The sequence below is a fragment of the Oculina patagonica genome, chromosome 2 (genome assembly GCF_052425735.1).
Source record: "Oculina patagonica isolate OP01 chromosome 2, crgOcupat, whole genome shotgun sequence".
Classification (NCBI taxonomy): domain Eukaryota; kingdom Metazoa; phylum Cnidaria; class Anthozoa; order Scleractinia; family Oculinidae; genus Oculina; species Oculina patagonica.
The window spans coordinates 18,716,311-18,736,873 of record NC_135759.1 but is presented as its reverse complement, the minus strand read 5'-3'; the positions used below and the strand labels follow the sequence as shown (position 1 = coordinate 18,736,873).

Sequence of the window (20,563 nt, the reverse complement as noted above, 5' to 3'; positions counted from 1 at the left end):
TAATTAGCTTGATGCTAATTTTGTAGTGAAATATGTCAAAGAAGTGAGAAGTTTCCAAAGGTTGCCGAACGGTAAAAACATGCACATGAAAAAAAAAATCCCGAAAAATGTGAAGTTTTTTAATTTCCCTAAGCTTTCTTTGAGGAGGGCCAATGGGTGCAGACAGCAATCGACAGATATGGTTTATATATTAACATCAATGACCGGTACAATTTATTCATTTGACCGGTAACTGACTACTGTTCGTCAAGACACCGGCCCGAAATTTTCGTGTGCTTTGGGAAACAACCGAGAAGTTTTCGAGACTTGAATAAAGTGAGCGTGGGACTGGGTCGAAGAAGGCCGCGAGAATCTGGAATAGAGTAGTAGAATCCAAAATGGCGGATGATGTTCCTTATTCCAGATGAAAATCACGAAGGTTTTTCTCTTGTGGATTACCTGAAATAATGACAACTGCTAGCGATTGGGCATGGGAAAAGAAGCATTTAATTTCACCAGTGACTAGTGCCGAGTTTGTGGGTTCAGACTTGCTTATTTCAGGTGAGAAGCTAAAAGTTGCGCTGCGCGAAAAACGGAGTCGAACAGAATTGTGATCACGTGCGAAACTAAATGGAGACTAATCTTCCCTTAGCTATCTCATCCTAAGTAGACAAATATAATTTAGAAAACGGTCATAATTTTCCCAAGATTTGCGTCTGTCCTATGACTTATGGTGTTCTTTTTCTGCCATTTTGAAAAGGGAGAAAACATGAAAATCTGTCAATGTCAAGTAATTTCTGTATTATTTGATTTTTATCGGGAAGTGTGCTGTCACATTTTCATTTTCCATTCCGTTATGTATACAAAAATGTTTCTACAGACTTTGGTTCAGTTGTACAAGCAAATGTATGGAGAAGTGGAAAAACAAACCAGGGGTGCCCGTGGGGGTGGGGTACTAAAAAATTTAGGTTTGGGAGGCTCAGCCCCATGGCCCAAACCCTTACCCTTTCATATTCCATTTTCACAGAAAAGACAACCCTTTTGTAATTGGCACCCCTTTTAAATACCTACAGAAGCAATACTGCATCCTATCTCTTTTGTTACATTTTTTTCCACTTGAGATAAAGATAGATAGATAGATAGATGGGGGGGAGGGAGGGAGGGAGGGAGGGAGGGAGGGAGGGAGGGAGGGAGGTAGGTAGGTAGGTAGGTAGGTAGGTAGGTAGGTAGGTAGGTAGGTAGGTAGGTAGGTAGGTAGGTAGGTAGGTAGGTAGGTAGGTAGGTAGGTAGGTAGGTAGGTAGGTAGGTAGGTAGGTAGGTAGGTAGGTAGGTAGGTAGGTAGGTAGGTAGGTAGGTAGGTAGGTAGGTAGGTAGGTAGGTAGGTAGGTAGGTAGGTAGGTAGGTAGGTAGGTAGGTAGTAGATAGATAGATAGTTTCATCTTGAATAACCCCTCTCGCACTATTTGTGTCATAGCACCATGTTGTTGATGATGACAATTAATAACCCCTTAAATAACTAACTGATCTTTCTGATTGGTGGGTCTGTTCCACATATTTTGAAGTTCCAGAGTTTTCCCTATCCTTTTCTACACTCCAACTTGTAAAATCCCTAACCTTTTATAAACGCACAGCCTGAGCAAGGTGCCCCTTACAGGTGAAGCCTACCTGCATTTAAGTCCACTATAGGGAGTACCCCCCTGAACACATTGTGCATTATTATATGCAATATTGCATGCAGTCTAACCTTGAAAGTGTTACACAGTTTTGTGCACAATGTTGCAGAATATTATTCTTAACTAGTTCTGCAACATTGCATACAACAGTAAACATGTGTCCACTGTTGACAACGTTGTAAACATGTGTCCACTGTTGCATTGTACATGTGTCCACTGTTGACAACATTGTAACATGTGTCCACTGTTGACAACATTGTAACATGTGTCCATTGTTGACAACATTGTAAACATGTGTCCACTGTTGACACGTTGTAACATGTGTCCACTGTTGACAACATTGTAAACATGCGTCCACTGTTGACAACATTGTAAACATGTGTCCATTGTTGCCATAAACATCAGAACTTACAGGACACATAGACAATGTTGCACTAGAATTGTTGCAGTGTCCACGTAATACGAAATATACTGTATCAGTAAGCAATATTGCATGGGATGTTGTACCAAGTGTCTAATGGCTTAAGCACTCTTTACATTAACTGAGCATCGCTAAGCTGACCAATGACCATTCTTCCCAACAGGTACTTTTCCCATAGTTCTAAATATTTATAAATACAATGAATGTGTAATAAGTTTATTTACATTGCAACTTTTCAGTTATGTTATTTGAGTAACAGCTACGTTTGTATGTGTTTGAGAACTCCGTAGATGGTTCCTTTACTGTAATAAAAAAAAATAACAGTACGTGCAGTGCTGCAAATGTATTTCTGTTGCTATTCTTATCAACAGGAAATGGACCATTCCTTGGTGTATATTCAACAACAAAAGGTGTTTTATTGAGTGAAAAATGTCTTTTACAAAAATCAAGGATACATGGAATAAGAGGTGGGTCATTTACAGAGAGAGTTACAGAAAAGACTAGGGCTGCAATGATACATTTTCTCATAATACGATACTGACGTACCTCAATACAAGTGCCACGATACGACAATGCAACATAACATACAATTGACAAGTGCTATAATTTTCCTTAATTCTGTTGGTAACTCAGTTTTTTCCACTTTTTAGCAGCAAAAACTTATTTGCAAAGTGATGTTCTGAGAAACCCCATGTTTTTGTTTTTGGGCACACAACTGAGGCTGTGTCAGTCGACAACTAATAATGTGTGATCGGAAGTGAAGCAGAATCGAACTTCCTTGTCCCTTAGTTCAATAAATTGCTATTGCTATTGAGGGCTTTGACCTTGGGTATAAAGTCATTAAAAACATAAATTTCTGAATGCTGACCAAGAATATTTTACTGTTTCACGATACTGCAAAATTTTGTTCAAATACCGATATTGGTATCTTGATAAAAAAAATATCGCGATTCACCGGTGTACCAGTGTATCAATGCAGCCAAGTCCATCTGGCTCCCATGTATGCTAGTTCAAAATATAAGACATTTTTTTACAATATTCCTGCCAAGTGAAGATCATGATAAGACCATGTGATAGGTACGACACTTAGCCTCAGTGATGCTGATGCATGGGGGTGTAATGGTTGAGTCAAGCATTCTGCAAGTTGTGTTGTGTTTTCTTCACTCAAAAGTAAAAATGGATACAGGCTACTCTTTGGACTTGTATCTCATCCAAGGAGAGCTCATTGGGTAATGACTGGCCTGGTACCTAATTTTTATTATTTTCCAGCTCTGTGACTGGGTTAAGAACATACTTGTAAGATGACCATAAGCCAGATATGTTTTGTTCTGCTCATTAAATAAGTACCGGTATGGTAGTTGTTATTGAGCTGTAAGTTTTAGCTTACTCTTAATAGTTTTTTTTTCTTTGTAAAGTTGAACAGAAGCATGACAACTTAGTGGTGATATTTGGACAAAAAGTTATCAGAGTTGTCAGATTACAAAAGGATTCCTCAAACTCTAGGATTAGGTGAGCAAACTGCTGTATTGTCTTTTTTATGTAACGGTAAAGTTAAATTGGAATTTTCAGAGGGGTGGTGGGTCTTCTAAAGGAAAAATCCCTTCCATGGGGGTGGTATAGTTGATTTATGGAACTACTCAAAAGGGGACGGAGGAGGGATGGTGCAGTGGTGAGAGCGCTTGCCTCCCACCAATATGGCCCAAGTTTGATTCCCCAGACCCGGCGTCATATGTGGGTTGAGTTTGTTGTTGGTTCTTGTCCTTGCACCGAGGGTTTCTCCCCGGGTTTTCCCGTTTTCCTTCTTCCACAAAAACCAACATTTCTAAATTCCAATTCGATCGTGAATTTGAGGGCCACAGGTTTGTTAGTTGCAAGATGTCTAAAGTGCTACCCACTTAAAAATAAAGACAACACTAAATTTAATATGTAGTTTCCTTGTGGTACAGGAACTGCAGCCTGATGTTTAAACCCGTCTAGTTATTTCCCAAGCAGCAACTACTTGACAACGTCATAACCTACTTCTCTCTCCACAGTGTTGAGGCTGTCTCAGACATTGTAGCTTTCACAGATCTTATCTGGGATGCTCACTGGCTGTACAATGAAGAAACCCCGAAACTTGTTGCTATAGCAACAGCTCACAATGCTGTTTGGTGCTGGAACTGGGAGAGTAATGCCAAACAGTTGGTTGCACAGTGTGAAGAACTCTGTATATTGTATCTTTTTACAAGCTTGCTTTTAGTTAGTCCCTTGGAGTGTACTTCTTTTTAAAACCTTTTAAATTGTGGCTCACAATTCTTTAGATATCCCTATCTTTGGTGTTCTATTATTAATAGCTGGCCCAATGATGCATTACCGTAATGATTCAATTTAGCGCCCTCCTTCCAATAAGCACCCTCTTCCGAATAAGCGCCCCCCTTTCGAATGTGTTTTTGGCAATAAGCGCCCCTATTCCAATAAGCACCCTCATTCTAAAAAGAGCCCCTATTGTGGATTACTGCCCCTTCTGATGAAGTCATTGATGTCGAAAAGATAAAATCATGAACATTCACTGTACCGTACCTGTAAATATTTTCTGCTAAAATGGACAATTCTTTTAAAAGTAACTGAACTTTTCACAATTTGTAACTGTTAAAGTTTATGTTATTGTTAGTTATTTTAATATTTATTAAAGTTTTGTTTTGAATGTTTGGTTTTATCTCAAAAAATTAAATGAGCGCCCTGTCCCAATTAATAAGCACCCTGTCTTGAATTACCGCCCTCCCTTGAGTTGCCAAAAGTAAACAAGCGCCCCAGGCGCTAAATCGAATCATTATGTTAAGTGCAAAGCCTTTTTTGGATGAGGCACAATGGCCTTCTGGTTATTGTGCTGGACCTCCAGATTGAAGGCCAGACCAGGTCATTGTGTTGTATTCTTAGGCTAGACTAACATAATGCCTCTCTCCATAAATATAGGTGAGTACAAATGGGTACTGTCGAATTTACTACTGGGCGGTAACCTGGCTGTGATGGACTAGCATCCCATCCAGCGGGGAGAAGAAATACCCCTATCACTTAATCCTACAGAAACTGGAAAAAGCTCTGGCCTGTTGGGCCACTAGGCTCAATGCAGACCTAACGTATGCATTACATGATTGAGTAAAATGGCATTCGGTATTTGATAGTATCATTATACAAATGAAGCCCTTGTGTAAGGAATTTAATTTTAACAATTTAATTTTTTTTTAAATTCAATATTCAATTTGAATTTGTAAGTTTTTTATTCTTAGGTTTATTTTTTCAATTATTGATCTCTTGAGTGATACCCAGGGGGGGTACTCCGGGATCCAAGTGACGGGGATGTGCGAAGGATTTTTTTGGGGTCGAAATTTTCGATTCCGAGATTTTTTTGGGTAGGAGAATTTGGCAGGTATTTTTTTGGGTGACTTGATTTAAATAGGGGATTTTTTTGGGTATTAAAATCAAACTAAAGTGCCTTGGCGCGGCCTTGGCAATTTTAGGGATTTTTTTGGGTCCTGAGTTTTGCCTCCATTCGATCATCCCCGTCACTTTGATCCCGGAGTACCCCCCCTGGGGAGTGATACCTGTATTTCTTTAACTGGTGATTGTTACTCTTAAGATATTCTGCACGATTCTTTGGGTCTCATTTAGAACATTTAATCATTGCTTCTGGAACTGTGTTTAATCAAGTTCTCCTTTGGAAAGTACAAGGAAAAAAAGATGAGAATAACAGAACTGCTGTCCTCCAGAGACTTACAGGCCACGAAGGTGTAATTTTTTCAATAAACTTCAACAAATCAGGAACACTTCTAAGTTCAGTTTCGGATGATAGGAGCATACGACTGTGGAAGGTTGATAACATATCAACATTTGAATCAAATGGCTGTGTAGAGCCTTTGCTTGTTGTTTATGGACATGCAGCGCGAGTCTGGGATGCTAAATTATTGGAGACATGTTTTGTAAGCATAGGAGAGGATTTGGTATGCAATGTGTGGAGCTATGATGGAAACATTGTCAAGACTCACAAAGGACATTCAGGTATTTCACAATTTTGAGGATAGAAATGCATTTAAAGTTGCTTTATTCAAGTCTAATTTTTTGTACTTGTTTCTTTTTAACTTCAAGTTTTGACAACACTCCTCAAACTCATTAATAATATTTCAAGTTAAACGAAGGAAATCATAACCCTGACAGTGGTTTGGTGTGTAACTGTCTCTCCTGTTTGTTATATATAACTTTAGTACATAATATGAATTTTTCACTATGATCTCTCTGAAAAACCTGATTACCAAACAAAGATTGCCCAAGGGCATTTTGATTTTGTATTGCCCTAACTGAGGCCCCATTAGGGGGGATCCGATTCCCGTATCTCATTAATTTTTGCCTACTTCCATTTCCCATTATTCCCATTAGTTCATTCCCACAATCTCATTTCTTTATTCCCTCCCTATAGTTTTTCCCTAAAATATCCGTATCCCTATAATTTTCTCCCAATCCTCCCTCCCCTATGGGGCCTCCTAACTGTTTTTTAAGTATCAGGGCCTTTTTTAACTTGGTAAATCTGATGTAATACCATGAAACGTTTGTTCACAACGTGTTGTAATAAATGCAGCAAGAGTCCCAACAGGTGTAAAAAGATTAACCTTGGCAGATGTGTTCAAGAAGTTGAACTACAGGAGAACCCCGGTAACTTGAACTCGGATAACTCGAACAATCCCGCTAACTCGAGCTAACTTCCATTTCCCTTGGATTTGAACTCACTTTTCAGTCATTTTTACTCGGTTAACTCGAACTTGGACAACTCGAAAACCCTACTAACTGGAACTAAATTTTGTTTCCCTTGATCAAAATTTGGGTCAAATTTACCCTGATAACTCGAATTCTGGTTCTTGCAACTCGCCACGGTTGCTCATTGATTAGAGCAGCGAACAGATCACGTATTTGACAGTCATTTTCCACTCTTATCATAAGAATGTATGGCCGTGTTAGAGTTTCTGACGAGATAAGTTCAATTTGCACTGTACTCTATACTGAAGTGCTAAAAAATCAGTACACTATCAATTATTAACTTGGAAAATTAAATATTCAATCGACCCCGATAACTCGGAACCCCTCTAACTCGAACTGTTTTTCGTTTCCCTTCAGAGTTTGAGTTACCAGGGTTCTACTGTATAGTGTACAACAACCAGATTATCAGTCCAGTTTTTTGACGTCTCAGCAAAGCTGTCTTTACACCACTAAGGCCCTCTAAGCCCAGGGGGGTACTTGCTAACGACGGAGAGGTCCGACGTATTTTTGGTTGATACCCCTTGGTTTTTTTTGGTCGGTCTGGCAGTTTTTTTAGGTCAAAGTCTGTTGATTAATCAGTTCGGGTGCTAGGTCGTACTTTTTGGGGTGAAATTGTGCAGATATTTTTTGGGGTGTAAATTAGGCTCATGTATTTTTTGGGGTTTGCAATATGAAGCTCTGTTGGACCCCCCCCCCCCATCATGTATACTCAGTACCCCCCCCCCCTGGGCCTCTAAGGCCCTAAAGGTTACTTGTACACTATTAGAGTTGCTTTACAGAATTTATGTTTAGATTATTTCATAAAAAATATTTGATTTTTCAGGGCGCAATATCTGGAGTCTTGCCATCAACCAGAGTGAAGATCTGATAGCTACAGGTGGTGGAGATGGCAGTATCAGGCTGTGGCCATTATCAAGCCCTGATCATTGCAGCACTGGCACTGTGAGGGAAACATCACTACCATCCTCAAACAGCAGAGTTTGTAGCCAAGTAGACACAAAGAAAACTAAAACACAAGATTATCCAAGATTTGTGAGTCTACTTGATCAGTCAAACTTGTTGGTCATGACAAATGAAGGGTGAGTTAAGAAGCAGTATATTATATGCCAATTGCATGCAGTGTTTACGTCAGAAACCCAACTTGGAAATAGTCAGTAGCTCTTTGAGTTAGACGTCCAAAAAATAAGATAGATAGATAATGAGATGGCAAAATTTAATTTAAAAAATTAATATGAAATTTTTATGCCTGGTTCTCATATGATCGCCCCGATCGTTTTTATTGCATTGATCGTTTGTAAAAACTGTGATGATCTTAGGCGATCAAAGCGATTGGAAGCGATCGGGGGTTTTCATGATTGTCTTGAACATCTGGGATGAGCAAAGACCTACGAAAAACAATCATTTTGGTCTTAGATCCAACACAATGACAGCCTTCAATGAAAGAGCGAATCTTGTGGCCTCCTCTCTTCTCAGTTATTACGGTTTTACGTTGAAAAAGGGAAGGAGAAGCTAGAATGATAGAACACAGGCGATCCAAGCGAATGTGATCGCCACAATCACCCCAGATGTTAGTGATCGCCTGTGTAAACATCCCGATCGCAAGAAAACATTTTGATTTGACAGAGGTGATAGAAACATTCTGATTTGGGGCAATTATATTAGAACCAGCCTTTAAACTTAAATTAGAACCTCTGGCTTTTATTTTACAGGTCCTGCTCAACATTTAAGTGCAACAGCAGACTAAAACCCATCATGACAATGTCATATCCCAGATTCACCCCAGAATTGAAGTAGATCTTGCATTTATTCAATTCTGATTCATGGACATCATGATTTGCACATGACCACATGACAATCTTTTCTGTTATACCAAGGTGTCTGTATAAGTATACTTGGCTAAAGAACAAAGACCTGGATGGAAGCCAAGATGTCTCGACTTCACATCTAAACACAGCCTCCTTGAATCTTGAGAATCAATGGACATTGTTGCTCAAAGATGCAGATTACTCCTCCTACAGTGTGTTGGCTTTGTCTCCTTGCCACAAGATAATTGCATTTGGAAATTTAAAAGGAAAAATCAAACTGCAAGATACAGGTGAGTGGCAAACAGCTTAGACTGTCACTTTCCGCACAATCAGGGAACTATTATTTTTTGTATTTATCTAATCTCGTCTCCCTGGGAGGCGCAGTGGCCTAAAGGTTAGTGCGCCAGACTCCAGATCGAGCGGTCCAGGTTCGAGGCCTGGCCGGGGTCATTATGTTGTGTTCTTGGGCAAGACACTTAACTCTCATAGTGCCTCTCTCCACCCAGGTGTATAAATGGGTACCGGCAACATAATGCTGGGGGCGACTAGCATCCCATTCAGGGGGGAGTAGAAATATTTCAGCCGCTTAATGCTACAGAAACCAGGATAAGCTCCAGCAAGTATGGGCCACTTGGCTCGAGGCTTCCCCCGCTTTTTTAAATCTTGTCTCGAAGTGTTAGCTCAGTCTTTCCAGCAACTGAATTGATTAGTTTACATACAACAGGGTTCGTACTGCTCCTGGAGAACCTTGGAAGTCCTGGGATTTTATTGTGGCACTTTCCAGGACTGGAAATTCCTGGAAAAAGACTACTGGTCCTAGAAAGTTCTAGAAATCTGTTAACCTCAAGTAACAACTACTTAGAACTACCGGTAGCATTATGAGAAATGTAAAGACAGTAAGGAGAAATAATATTGAGATCTTCGGAGTAGGGTTAATGTGAATTTTGGAGTCTTGGAAAAGTCTTGGAAAAGTAAAGGAAAATTGTTTGAAAAAGGGTACGAACCCTGATGCAAGTACTTGCTGTTTCTTCTCACAACAGCTTTCAATTATCCCAGTGTGGAACTGCAGGCCTACTCAGGCAAAGTTCACAATCTACTCTGGAGCCAGCAACATTCTCCTCAGCATCTTTTTTCCTGTGGGCCAGATGGACAAATCACATGGTGGAATATCAGCTACAGTGAAGGAGAATCCACACTTGATGTAACTTGTCTGTGTTCATTCAGCTTACCTCCATCCAAGCAGCGTTGGGCTTCAGCCATTGAAATCTTCCCAGATCTGTCAACAGAACAAAGCTCTGGCAAAGAAAGTTGGAGTAGCGACTCTGCTGTAGTTGTATGTGGGGATAGGAAAGGATCATTACATCTGTTTGATCCTAAAAGTGCCATCGGTTCTGCTCAAGAGGCAAGTTGTCATCTGTGTTTTGAAGACATTTTACCCTTACATTCGGTCTCAAGTTGTTACAGTGTAGGAAAATATACATGTCATTCTTTGAAAGGAGTTACAGCAATTAAAGGATGCCAACATTTCCAAGCAAGCTCACTAATAAAAAGCCTTTGCATAATGTACGTCTTGTTTGTGACTTACTGATACATTGTATTACAAGTTCAAGAGTACTTGTACTGATTTCTAATTCCTTTGGATAAAAAGAATTGATAACCCTTTAGATTGTCAGCAAGGATTTCAGTACAAACGACACTTTCTCTGCCAAGTAAACTACGTGTATGCAGAACAAATTGGAAGTCTTTCTTTTGGAGCAGAATGACGACTAGTAGTCTTTGATTTCTTTAGGTCAACAGATTTGAAAGAGAAATTTGTTTGTTGAATGCTCATTATACTTCCATTTTATCAACCTTGCAGGCCATTAGACCAGCACATTCCCTTCCACTGATTCACGGTAAAGCAGGAGTGAGTCACTTGTGCCTTCACAATAACACCATGTACTCAGCCGGCAGAGATGGGGTTTTCAGGCAACTCAGAATACACAACAACACTTTGGAGGTTATTGACACCAAAAAGGTACTTTTTAATTACAGATTGACATACCTCCTACCATTTTGATGAAGCAGTTTGAGAGTTTTCAGTACAGAAGGGCTAGGTGGTAGCTGTTGTTGTCTTGGTAATACTTTTTTTGCGATTTTTTTTTTGTTACAAGCTCTACCCATGTCATGATGATGCCCAACAATTTCCCTTACTTTTCTTCAAAATGTCAATTTTCCCTGACTCAAAATTAAATTCCCTAATTAAATTTACCTAATCTTCGAGAATTTTCCCCTGACCATTTCCTGATCTGTGGCAACCCTGAAAAGGATTTTTTTCTAGTAGTATTATTAAAGAATCCGGAGTGTTGACGTCAAGTACTACTGATCATATTTCTCTAGGTTTTCAAAGGTTTGGACTGGGTTGAGAGACTGCTATTCACGGACAGTGGAGATCTACTCATCGCAGGCTTCCATGCTGTAAGACATTTGATAAACTTGTGTATTTTCTTTGCTTATTTAACAAACGAGTAATAAGAGCGGTGTGGAAATGTAGCGTTTGCTTTGGTTTTACTTTGCTTAGTGATTGGTCTAAGAAGCGTTGCGCACGTTTTCCCACGCTTCGTGCTGGCAACATATCTATGATTCGAATTTTGATTGGTTCGCTGGATCATCGGCGTCTGCACCCCTTGTGATTAGCCAGAATGATTATTTGGTTTGGTTTTACGACGCTAAATCGAAAATTGTTTTAAATGTTTATAAGTAATGATTTGTTCTCTTTTATCATGCAGGCGTATTTTGTGTTGTGGAACGTGCAGCGTAATGAACTCTTGTGGAGAGTAAAGTGCGGTGGAGCCCACAGAGTCTGGGACCTAGTCCTTCAGCAATCGGTACATTGAACTTTTACCTTTGTTGTGGTCTTTCCAGTTGCGTTTGTCAGTAATGTTGCTTTGATTGCTTTTTCTTGGTTAACATTAGGTGGCTGTTTACATGAAAATAAAGCACTTGAACGCATGAGCAAAAAAGCATTGACTTTCAAAATGAATCTTCCCTTTTATTAATACCAACAAATGTATAAATTACAAAACAATTCCATGTTGTATCACCGGTACCTTAATAAAACATATTTTGTCTTTTCAGCATGCATCCATTTCTGGAGCAGTGTTGTCCTTTATCAAAGACTCGACCATTTACACGCACAAAATGGCTTTTTCTAGTGAAGTGTTCAAGGCTGTGTTAAAGGTAATCAAGTCAGAACTTTAATCTTTTATCGATTTTTGTGCAGGTTCACAGTTTTAAAGGAAAACAAAACGCATTTAATCTGTGAATAGAGCAGATTTCAATTGAGTGTCGTAAAACCACAACCAAAGTAATTACTCTAGCCAATCACAAAGAACACAGACAATTCAGTAAACCAATCAAAACTCGAAGCAAATACATGTAGCCGGCACGAAACGCGGGAAAACGCGCGCGAGCGCGTCATGTTTGGTTTAAGTTTTACTTCTGATTGGCTGAAAAAGTGGCGCGAGATTTTTAAGCCAATCACTAAGCGTAGTAATGCAAAACCAAAGCGAACGCAATTTACTTTCGACACTCAAGTGAGAACCGCTCTATCAACTAAAACATATTTGAAACTGTTTGTCGGTTCAATTTCGTTTTGTACGCTTTTAGATTTTGCTGAGATTATTGCGAATTTTGGCCATATCTGTACCTATACGTTGTAAGCTGACGTCGCCTTTCTTATTTATCAGCCAGGTTTTCATGGACGAGAGGCGACATGTATTTGCCATATAGACTCCCTTGTAGGGAAACAAGGTATGTTGGTGTTCATCTTTGTAGTTTCACATCCTCAATCTCTTGTAAAGCTGTGGATTTTCTTCTTCTTTTTTTTCTGCAGGCGACATCAACGATGTTTTTGCCACAGGGAGCGAAGACACTAACATTAAACTGATGATTTGTATCCTTTAATTTAATATCAAGAACCGTTTTGTGATATGATTTTACGGTACGTCCGTGGTTGAGGGAATACAGCAGGTTTCTAACAAATGTCGTACACACAAAAATGGCCATGCTGGGTGGAGTGTTTGCTCGTGTAGTTTTCTAGCAATTCGTTCAAGAGAATAAAAAGAGCTGAATTTTATTCTAAACACATGTTAGATATAATTTCGCTCCTCCCAGACTTTAGTTCAAAGTTAATAGAAAACAAAAGTGCACGGTGTCGCTCACCGTTTGAGAAAGCGCTTGGCGTATTGGCGTTGGGGTTGGGGGAAAGAGAAAAAGAAAAAAGAAAACGCAGGCTACACGAGAAATGTGCTGATCATTTGAACCAAGGAGAACTGCGCGGCAAGCCCGAAAAACCTGGGTACACTGCAGTACCATTTTGAGTGTGAAACATAAAGAGTTGTTGTTATTACATAAATTGCTTCCTTAACGCTGCTTTCTTCAGCCAACCGTTCCACTGGCGCATGCTACTCTGTTTTCACGGCACATGGCCATATATCAAGTGTACGAGCCTTGAGCGCTACTAAATGTCCTCTGCCAAACTTCCAGCCAGGCGAGCAAATCAGGACTGGTCATCTTCTGTTTTCTGGTGGGGGTCGTGCGTCACTCAAATGCTGGCGCGTTTCTCTGTCACTTTCTGATGTCGACAATGACAGTTGTCATGGTGATAAGATGACATCCTCTCCTATGGTTTTCCTTGGGGAATATTCGTTCCACTTTAGTAATCACCGACGGAGACGAAAGAAACACGACTTGCAGTCGTTGTCGGAGATCAGGTTCATGTCTCTGACGTCACTGAGTGCCACAGAGCTGATTGACAGCTGTCATTCATTGTATTTTGCCATGGCAGCATGCTCGGATGGTTTTGTGCGGTGAGTGTTTGGTGCTGTGTTTATTCCTTTGGTTCGTAGTAGAGTAACTTGTTAATCGCTCAATCTTTTTAGGGTTGTGATAGGGATGTATTCGTGCATTCATTTAAAAGGGAACATTAACTCTAGTCTCAATGGTTTCTTTTCATGTCAAATTTAGTCTGATCTATATAACCGCAGTTAATCTTTTAAGCGGGGAATAGTGGACAGGCGGGGAGAGAAATGAACTGAGGGTAAATAGGAGAGTGGAAGCCTCTCCCCCTTAACCCTTATTCCCCTCTGCTCGATTCGTCTCTGGTCGTTCGTTTGACCATTTTCCTTGTTTACAGGCTATTCTTGGTGACCTCATAAGTAAACTAGGTTTTACTACCATCCAGTCATGAAATACCAATTCAAGAAGTATCATTTGATGTTTGCTTTGTTTCTTTTTCATCTCCTGTCTCCTTACGTCACCTTACAAGTCGTAATTTCTTCTTCTCCACTCAGAATGTTCAGCTTCGATGAGCGTCAAAACAAGTTCTTACTTCTGGCTCAGTCCCAGTACCTCAAACGCTGTGTTCTCGCGGTCAGTCATGTGATCGATTTTCATACGAATGGTACACCGCTGGTTATGCTGTTTGCGGGAGACACCGCTGGTAAAATTTCTTGTTGGGACGTAACTAAATTGTTGTTGAACCATATAAGGGAACACTGCGATTTGGAGTGCGGTAAAGACAAACCAATGAAAAATAAATCAGAAAAGGAAAGCGGCAATTACGCTGGTGTGGAGAGACCAGTAGTGCACCACGAGGAAGAAACCGTGGATAAAACAAGTGAACAGACAGTTTTAGAAGGTGGCGTTTCATTAGAAAAGTGTGACACAGCACTTGAAAGCGTGACTGCTTGTCATGTGAGAGAAAACGTGCCAACAGATAGCGTAAAAGACGGAGTGGCCCAAGACTTCGTAACTAGCCGTCACGCAAATGAAAGCGTGACAAGTGCCGACAATGTCACGGATCCTTTAGCAGGAAACCAAGATTCGTTTCATCCCGGACCTGAAGTTTTCAATGTAGCCTACACGCGGAATGAACAGACTGCTATCACAAGCGAAACGCCAAATAGGGATGATCAAGATTTGAACGGAAAGTTTGTGGACCAGAGTGACTTCTCGTGTCTTCCCCTGGTGCCTGTCTTTCTTGATCTTCCCACACATGTGTTTCAAGCGCATCAGTCCGGTGTCAATGCAATCTCGCTCGTTAAAACTAAAGGTAAGGCATAAAAGATTGTTACTAATTGTTCACAGAGTCCAGCCAGATGGGCTGGCGAACTAGCCTCGCTCTTTAAAAATCTTCGTGGAAGCACTCCGAAGAGTTTACGATGTTGTTAACCAATCAAAAAATAGCACGAGCACAACGAATGTTGTCTCGTTAACTTGTCGTTGTGAAGGGGCGTTGTTGCTTAGCAACTTCTGTGCTCAAAATCCCAGGTCTTCGTCTTAGAGAGGTGAAAGGAAAGGAAAGGTGTAGTTTTCCTCCGAGCACTTATTGTTAAAATAGTTTATTTTTGAAAAATTCCTGGTTGTAGTTAAATGATTGCTTTCGAATGCTAAGGACAAGAAAGCGTACTTTATTCTCGGAAAATAAAGTTTTCACTCACTTTTGTAACACAGGTTTTCTATTTTTGATATTTTAAGAATTGTTACTCTTACTGATTGTTTCTGTTTTAGCTCCACGACGGTATTTACTGGCCAGCGGTGGTGACGACAGCGCACTTTACGCAGCAGAATTCGACCTGGTGCTCAACGATGATGGTGTTACCAAAGTTCACGTGATTCGTAGCGTGTCTGAGCCCTCAGCACATACGTCATCAGTAACAGGTTACGATACAACTCTGTTCTCAGAGAGTCCCTTCTCTTCCTGGAAACGAGGTTGATAACGAACCTTGCAAAAACCATCCCACGTGATTTCGAAACAGCCCACCTGTTCAGTCAGTCCATAGTTAAGCTTACCATTAGGAGAGCTTAGAGCACTATTAAACGCAGATTGATGCTAGCCGACATGGGTTGGGCAGTTGACCACTTGACAATGTCTTCACCGCGGTCAAACGTCTCAGCAGCTTTTCTTTCCATTTCGGCGTTGTTTGTTCGTAGGTGTTGTTGGCAGGTGAAAAAGTGCTGGTGTGTTCCCTCCTCAGGTACGAGTGTTTTTACTTTTTAAGTTCCGCATCCACCAAGTGCTTTGACATGGCGCCGACAAGTCCTCATATCGCTATTTTCAAACACGTGACTTTTTGGCTTCAAACTTAGTCCCTCAGATACCGGTATGTATCCTTGCTTGAAAACATCTTCAGTACTTTCTTATTTTTTCATATTTCTGTCGTTCGGGCGAGACAATGTCGACTGTGAATACTTAAAGCAACCTCGTTCCCAGGGCTTTTCCCATGGTGATTTGGAACGGGCGGGTCATCACCAAGGGAAAAGCCCTGAGAACGAGGTTGCACTTAAAGGCTTCTAGGGAGGGTAAAAAGTGCTTACGAAGCAAGCTGAGGGAAAACTAAAGGTAGCTTCACCTACCATTTTACTTTCTTTCCCCTGCCCCTACCTCTCCTCGCTCACCTGTTTTTCTTATCAATCTATTCCTGACCATAGAGTCTTTTCGCTGGTATCTTTTAGATACTGGTATATAAAATGTGGTTTGTTTTTCTATAGTTTTGATCTAAAGTTACATCTGTTTTTGCCGGGTTCGGTTCATTTGTTTCGCAGGTGTTAAGGCTCTGAACGACGGCTCAGTGATCTCGTCATCTGTTGATCAAAGGATTATTGTGTGGGAAATTTGCTGCGAAGACCAGGTGTGAAGTAATAAATAATTAAAACTATACTGAAGGATGAATTACTGCACTGTACAGTTCTTCCATACGTTTGTTTGGGAAATAAAGAGACTGCTCGCGTTCTACGAAACCAGCTATGTTTCCGCGTGCAACAATTTGCACATTGCGCTCTCTTATATCGAGGTCAGCATTGCAACTTATATGGTGAAATTTTTCCAGCAATAAGAAGTTTTTCTTTGCATTTTTCAAGGTTCCGTTTGCTTTCCGTCAACGCACTGTAGAAATTGGGGACGTTGCCGATGTCCAGGACTTGGAGGTCTGGGGCGAAAGGTACCGTTAGCTACGATCTATAACAGATGAGTTCGTTGTGTCTTGTGTTACTTAACACCTCATTTGCTATCTTTGACTAACTTCAATGCCTTTCTTTTTTTAGGGAAAACTGTTTGGTGGCAGCAGTTTGCGGAGTTGGTTTCCAAACGTTTAGTCTTGCTGGATACACTTGAAACTTCTTTACATCCTCTCCATTCATGTATTTGTGCTACTTAATTTATCAATCACAAAACATTTTCTTAACGAAATGAGGAAATAAAATAATAGGCTTCGTGCTCTCACTAGCAAATGCAGCAAGGATGTCGCAAAGCAACTGCAGACTATTTATATGGAGCATGGACCTCCGCGGGTTATTCAGAGTGATTAAGGGGGCGAGTTTAAAAGCGCCGTTAAGAGCTTTGTAGCATGGAAATAACAACAATCTGTAGTCGCTCTTATCATCCCTAGTCACAAGGGAAGGTAGAACGAAGCCACAGATCTTTACGAGCGAAGATAGAATATAACCTCGTCGAAATGGGAAGAAAAGGTGTTAACTGGGTAAAGAGCCTTCCTACCTACCAGCGGATTCTGAACAACGATCCAAAAGAGGTTACAAAACACCATTTGAAGTTAACTTTGCCAGGAAGTGGAAGTTTACTTTGCCCGGAAATCAACCGAAGAAGATCACGAGGAAGTGGCTAATACTGGCACGGTTAATCCCACGGTAGCTGGCCGGAGGCGGCGCTCAAGGCATGTCACACAAGTCAGAAAAGATGCCCATAAGGCTACAGATCGGTGCGACTGGAGGGCGCAGAGGGCTAAATTACATTCAAACCCTCCTGCCAAATATAGTGTTGGAGAAAAGGTTCTTGTGCGCCTATCAGGGAAAGCGCAAAAGAAGCGTCATGTCATCGAGGCCCGAGTAGAAAAAAGAAACCTCAAACTTCAAATACCGTATTTTCTCGATTAAACGCCGGGCCCCGAATAAACGCCGGGTCTCCAAGTTGTATTTGAAAATAAACCCCTTAGACAATTATTTAAGGTTGAATATGCTTTAAAATTTATGTCTAATTATATAGCTGTCAAAAATAATGAATAAAAATCATTTCTTACAAACATAGGGCTTGAAAAAACTCCTGAATTCAAATAAACGCCGGCCCTATAGGGCCAAGTTTGAAATAAACGCCGGGGGCGTTTAATCGAGAAGATACGGTATACAAAGTGTCATACACTTCCCCGGTCACAGGAAAAAAGGAAAGTAAGTGGCTTCCCGTGCATGAGTCTGACCCTCCAGGAGGAAAAACAAAAACAAAAGGCTGCCAAGCTATAAAACGAAAAAAGTCCCTGCACCGTGCAAAGTTCAATTTAGTAATGACAAGAGAAGATTACAGAAATAGAACATCAAGTTGCAGATAATCCACCTGGAGATGGCAGCTGGAGATTTGCTGCTCTAGCACACCAATTAACTGGAATGGGTATTTTAAGATCCCCTGAAACAATGCGTGACGAAATAGTGGCATACTTGCAAAATAATCCAGTAGATGACGAAGGCTTCACACTTTCGGAACTGACTTAGTAGACACTGAGTTTGCATCCTGGCAGGAATATCTTCAATATATGGCGAAAAAGAACACATTTGGTGATCAATTGACGTTTATTTGCAGCAGCAAATCTATACAACATCGACATTCAGATAATATCTACACTCGGGGCTGCAGCACAACACGTTTTCCATCCTTCATCGAGCATTACCCTTGCAACCGTTTATCTCGGTCATTACGCCGAAAACCACAGGGAACATTATGCAAGTCTGATACCAGAGTTCTTGGATGTTCTTAGTTAAGTTGAAGTTGAGTTTTTAGTTTTTAAATCGATTATGTCCTGGTGAATAAACTTATTAAACTTTCTAAGAATTGTTGAATGCTTATCAGCTTATCAGTTTTGTCTCAATGACACTTGTTCTTTTTTCTATCTTGACAATCTTGTTATCCATATTGCGTGGCCCAAGTTTTGTTCTTTATGAAATTAAAGCGAATGAACGATCCGTTGAATATGTTACTGGTACCTGATTTGACGTGTTTCAGGCTTACAAAAAATTTGTCCATTTATCATTTCAATAAATGTTGTGTACATATAAAACGATGAAACGTTATTACACTTGTGATTTTATTACATTTGTGACGAAACGTTATTACACTTGTGACTTTATTACATTTGTGACCAAACATTATTACATTTGTGACGAAACGTTATTACATTTGTGACCAAACATTATTACATTTGTGACGAAACGTTATTACACTTGTGACTTTATTACATTTGTGACCAAACGTTATTGCTCTTGCGACTTTATTACACTTGTGACAGTTATTACACGTGTGCCTTCAACATGTTCTACTTTGCAAAAAACTCCTTGAATTGTTTTGAGTCGTGAAGTTTTCTCCTTCATGTTTGTGTTTTCCTGCTCCTTAGTGAACGGCTTTAACTCGGCTTCAGTGAACTTTTAATACTTCTCTATCACTTGCCATCTTTCAACCGCCGTTTGGCAGCGTTTGGCAGCCGTGCAAAGGCGCGAGATGACGTCAACGATATCCTCACTAGTGAGGATATGGAAAATCTGCCACCACGATCCCGGAGGTATGAATTTTATCAATGGTCTATCTTTCAGTAAAACACTCGCGTCTATATAATATAACCGGCACGCATACATGCATGCACAGGCGATGACGCTTTACAATGATCCCAGAAATTGCATTTTTCTTATTCATTTTAATTTTTATTTGCCTTGACTACAAAACGAACCTCCAATACATTACAAACCTACAGAATGATAAGATAAATACATTAAATCATTATGAACTTCGTCATTTAGCAACAGATTGATTTCCACACCTAGTCGATACTGAAGATTGTGTGACATTTCCGTATTGAAATGGTCTGAAATGTAATGAAGTCAACACCGCTTACTAGAATCACTTACATGCATTTATGCAACTTATCAAACAGAACATTTTATATCAGCTAAATCAGCAATAGGGTAGAAGTTCTTTCTGAACTCTGGCTTCTCGTACAAATAGGAATACGATACCTTCACTGTGTTATTTTTAATGGCTTGAGATAAATACCTGAATAAATATTATCAAAAGCAGTAAAAGGAAGATGGCGAGTCGCGAAGGGAAAAGAAAAGAAAATTAACTTAAAGTTAAATATTATCGACAACAATGCACGTCAAAGCAAACAATGATTTCAGATAGCTCACCTTTGCAATCTAATCAAGATACTGCTGCCATCAGTCTCCCTTTTGGAAAGGTTTCAAAAGTTATGACACTAACCGGCCTTGACTCATCAAATTCAACATCAGTCAACTTAGTCTGCCATCACGTATGCCGACTTCGAATACACGTACAACGGTAAAAAAGTTATTTAAGCGAGCTCACAATTATCCAGTACATCATTCTCCCCTGACCCCAAAACTCAGTTTCCGGCCGGTACCAGTTTCCGGCCAAAAAATATATTCGTCGGTTATTTTTGAAGATATGTTTTATTTTCGTCCACCGAACCTTTGCAACATAAAAAGGAACATTTCAGCTACAAATTGATGGTTTTGGCAGGCTTTTTGGACAAGAAACGGCCGAGAAAGGTCGAGCTTTGTTTACGCGAGTAAACGTTTAGCGACAAATTTTTGCGTTTTTCACTGCGCATCAAAGCTACCGTACATAAACAAAGAGCTCACTTCGTTGGAAATTGTTCAAGAAGCTTAGTAATTTTTTGACAGAATTTAGAGTAAAGATGAAACTTATTAGGGGTTTTGTCACAAGCCAGAATTCAGCTGTTTCTGAATTTCAAAAGTCAGAGTTTGAACAAAGATTTGGACTCGCGGTGCCAGTTTCCGGCCACCAAGTAGCATGTTGTTCAAACTCATGTTTATTAAGTGAAATA

The 20,563-nt window shown here is 40.2% G+C and overlaps 2 protein-coding genes across 3 annotated transcripts in view; both read left to right on the top strand.

Moving 5' to 3' along the window:
* The first annotated feature begins 174 nt into the window (after positions 1 to 174).
* On the top strand, positions 175 to 17,576 carry LOC144643291 (tRNA (34-2'-O)-methyltransferase regulator WDR6-like). Its single transcript, XM_078502492.1, has 20 exons — positions 175 to 540; positions 2,445 to 2,540; positions 3,489 to 3,582; positions 4,107 to 4,286; positions 5,690 to 6,108; positions 7,682 to 7,937; positions 8,733 to 8,953; positions 9,704 to 10,065; positions 10,522 to 10,680; positions 11,043 to 11,120; positions 11,432 to 11,530; positions 11,781 to 11,882; positions 12,392 to 12,455; positions 12,538 to 12,597; positions 13,087 to 13,513; positions 13,997 to 14,757; positions 15,216 to 15,365; positions 16,251 to 16,336; positions 16,566 to 16,645; positions 16,749 to 17,576. Exons 1-20 carry the CDS (start codon positions 447 to 449, stop codon positions 16,816 to 16,818), a joined length of 3,858 nt encoding a protein of 1,285 aa, XP_078358618.1. The 5' UTR covers positions 175 to 446; the 3' UTR covers positions 16,819 to 17,576.
* A 1,418-nt stretch (positions 17,577 to 18,994) lies between these two features.
* LOC144643290 (uncharacterized) overlaps positions 18,995 to 20,563 on the top strand; it is a 54,541-nt gene continuing 52,972 nt past the window's right edge. For both annotated transcript variants that reach the window (XM_078502490.1, XM_078502489.1), the window contains exon 1: positions 18,995 to 19,261. In XM_078502490.1, the coding sequence (XP_078358616.1) occupies positions 19,201 to 19,261 (61 nt within the window). In that variant the 5' untranslated portion in view covers positions 18,995 to 19,200. The remainder of the gene's footprint in view (positions 19,262 to 20,563) is intronic.

Coding starts and splice junctions, on each gene's coding strand:
- LOC144643291 (XM_078502492.1), top strand. CDS start 447: ATGACAACTGCTAGCGATTGGGCATGGGAAAAGAAGCATTTAATTTCA. Junction 3,583..4,106: donor TCCTCAAACTCTAGGATTAG/GTGAGCAAACTG, acceptor CTCTCTCCACAG/TGTTGAGGCTGTCTCAGACA. Junction 6,109..7,681: donor GACTCACAAAGGACATTCAG/GTATTTCACAAT, acceptor TTGATTTTTCAG/GGCGCAATATCTGGAGTCTT.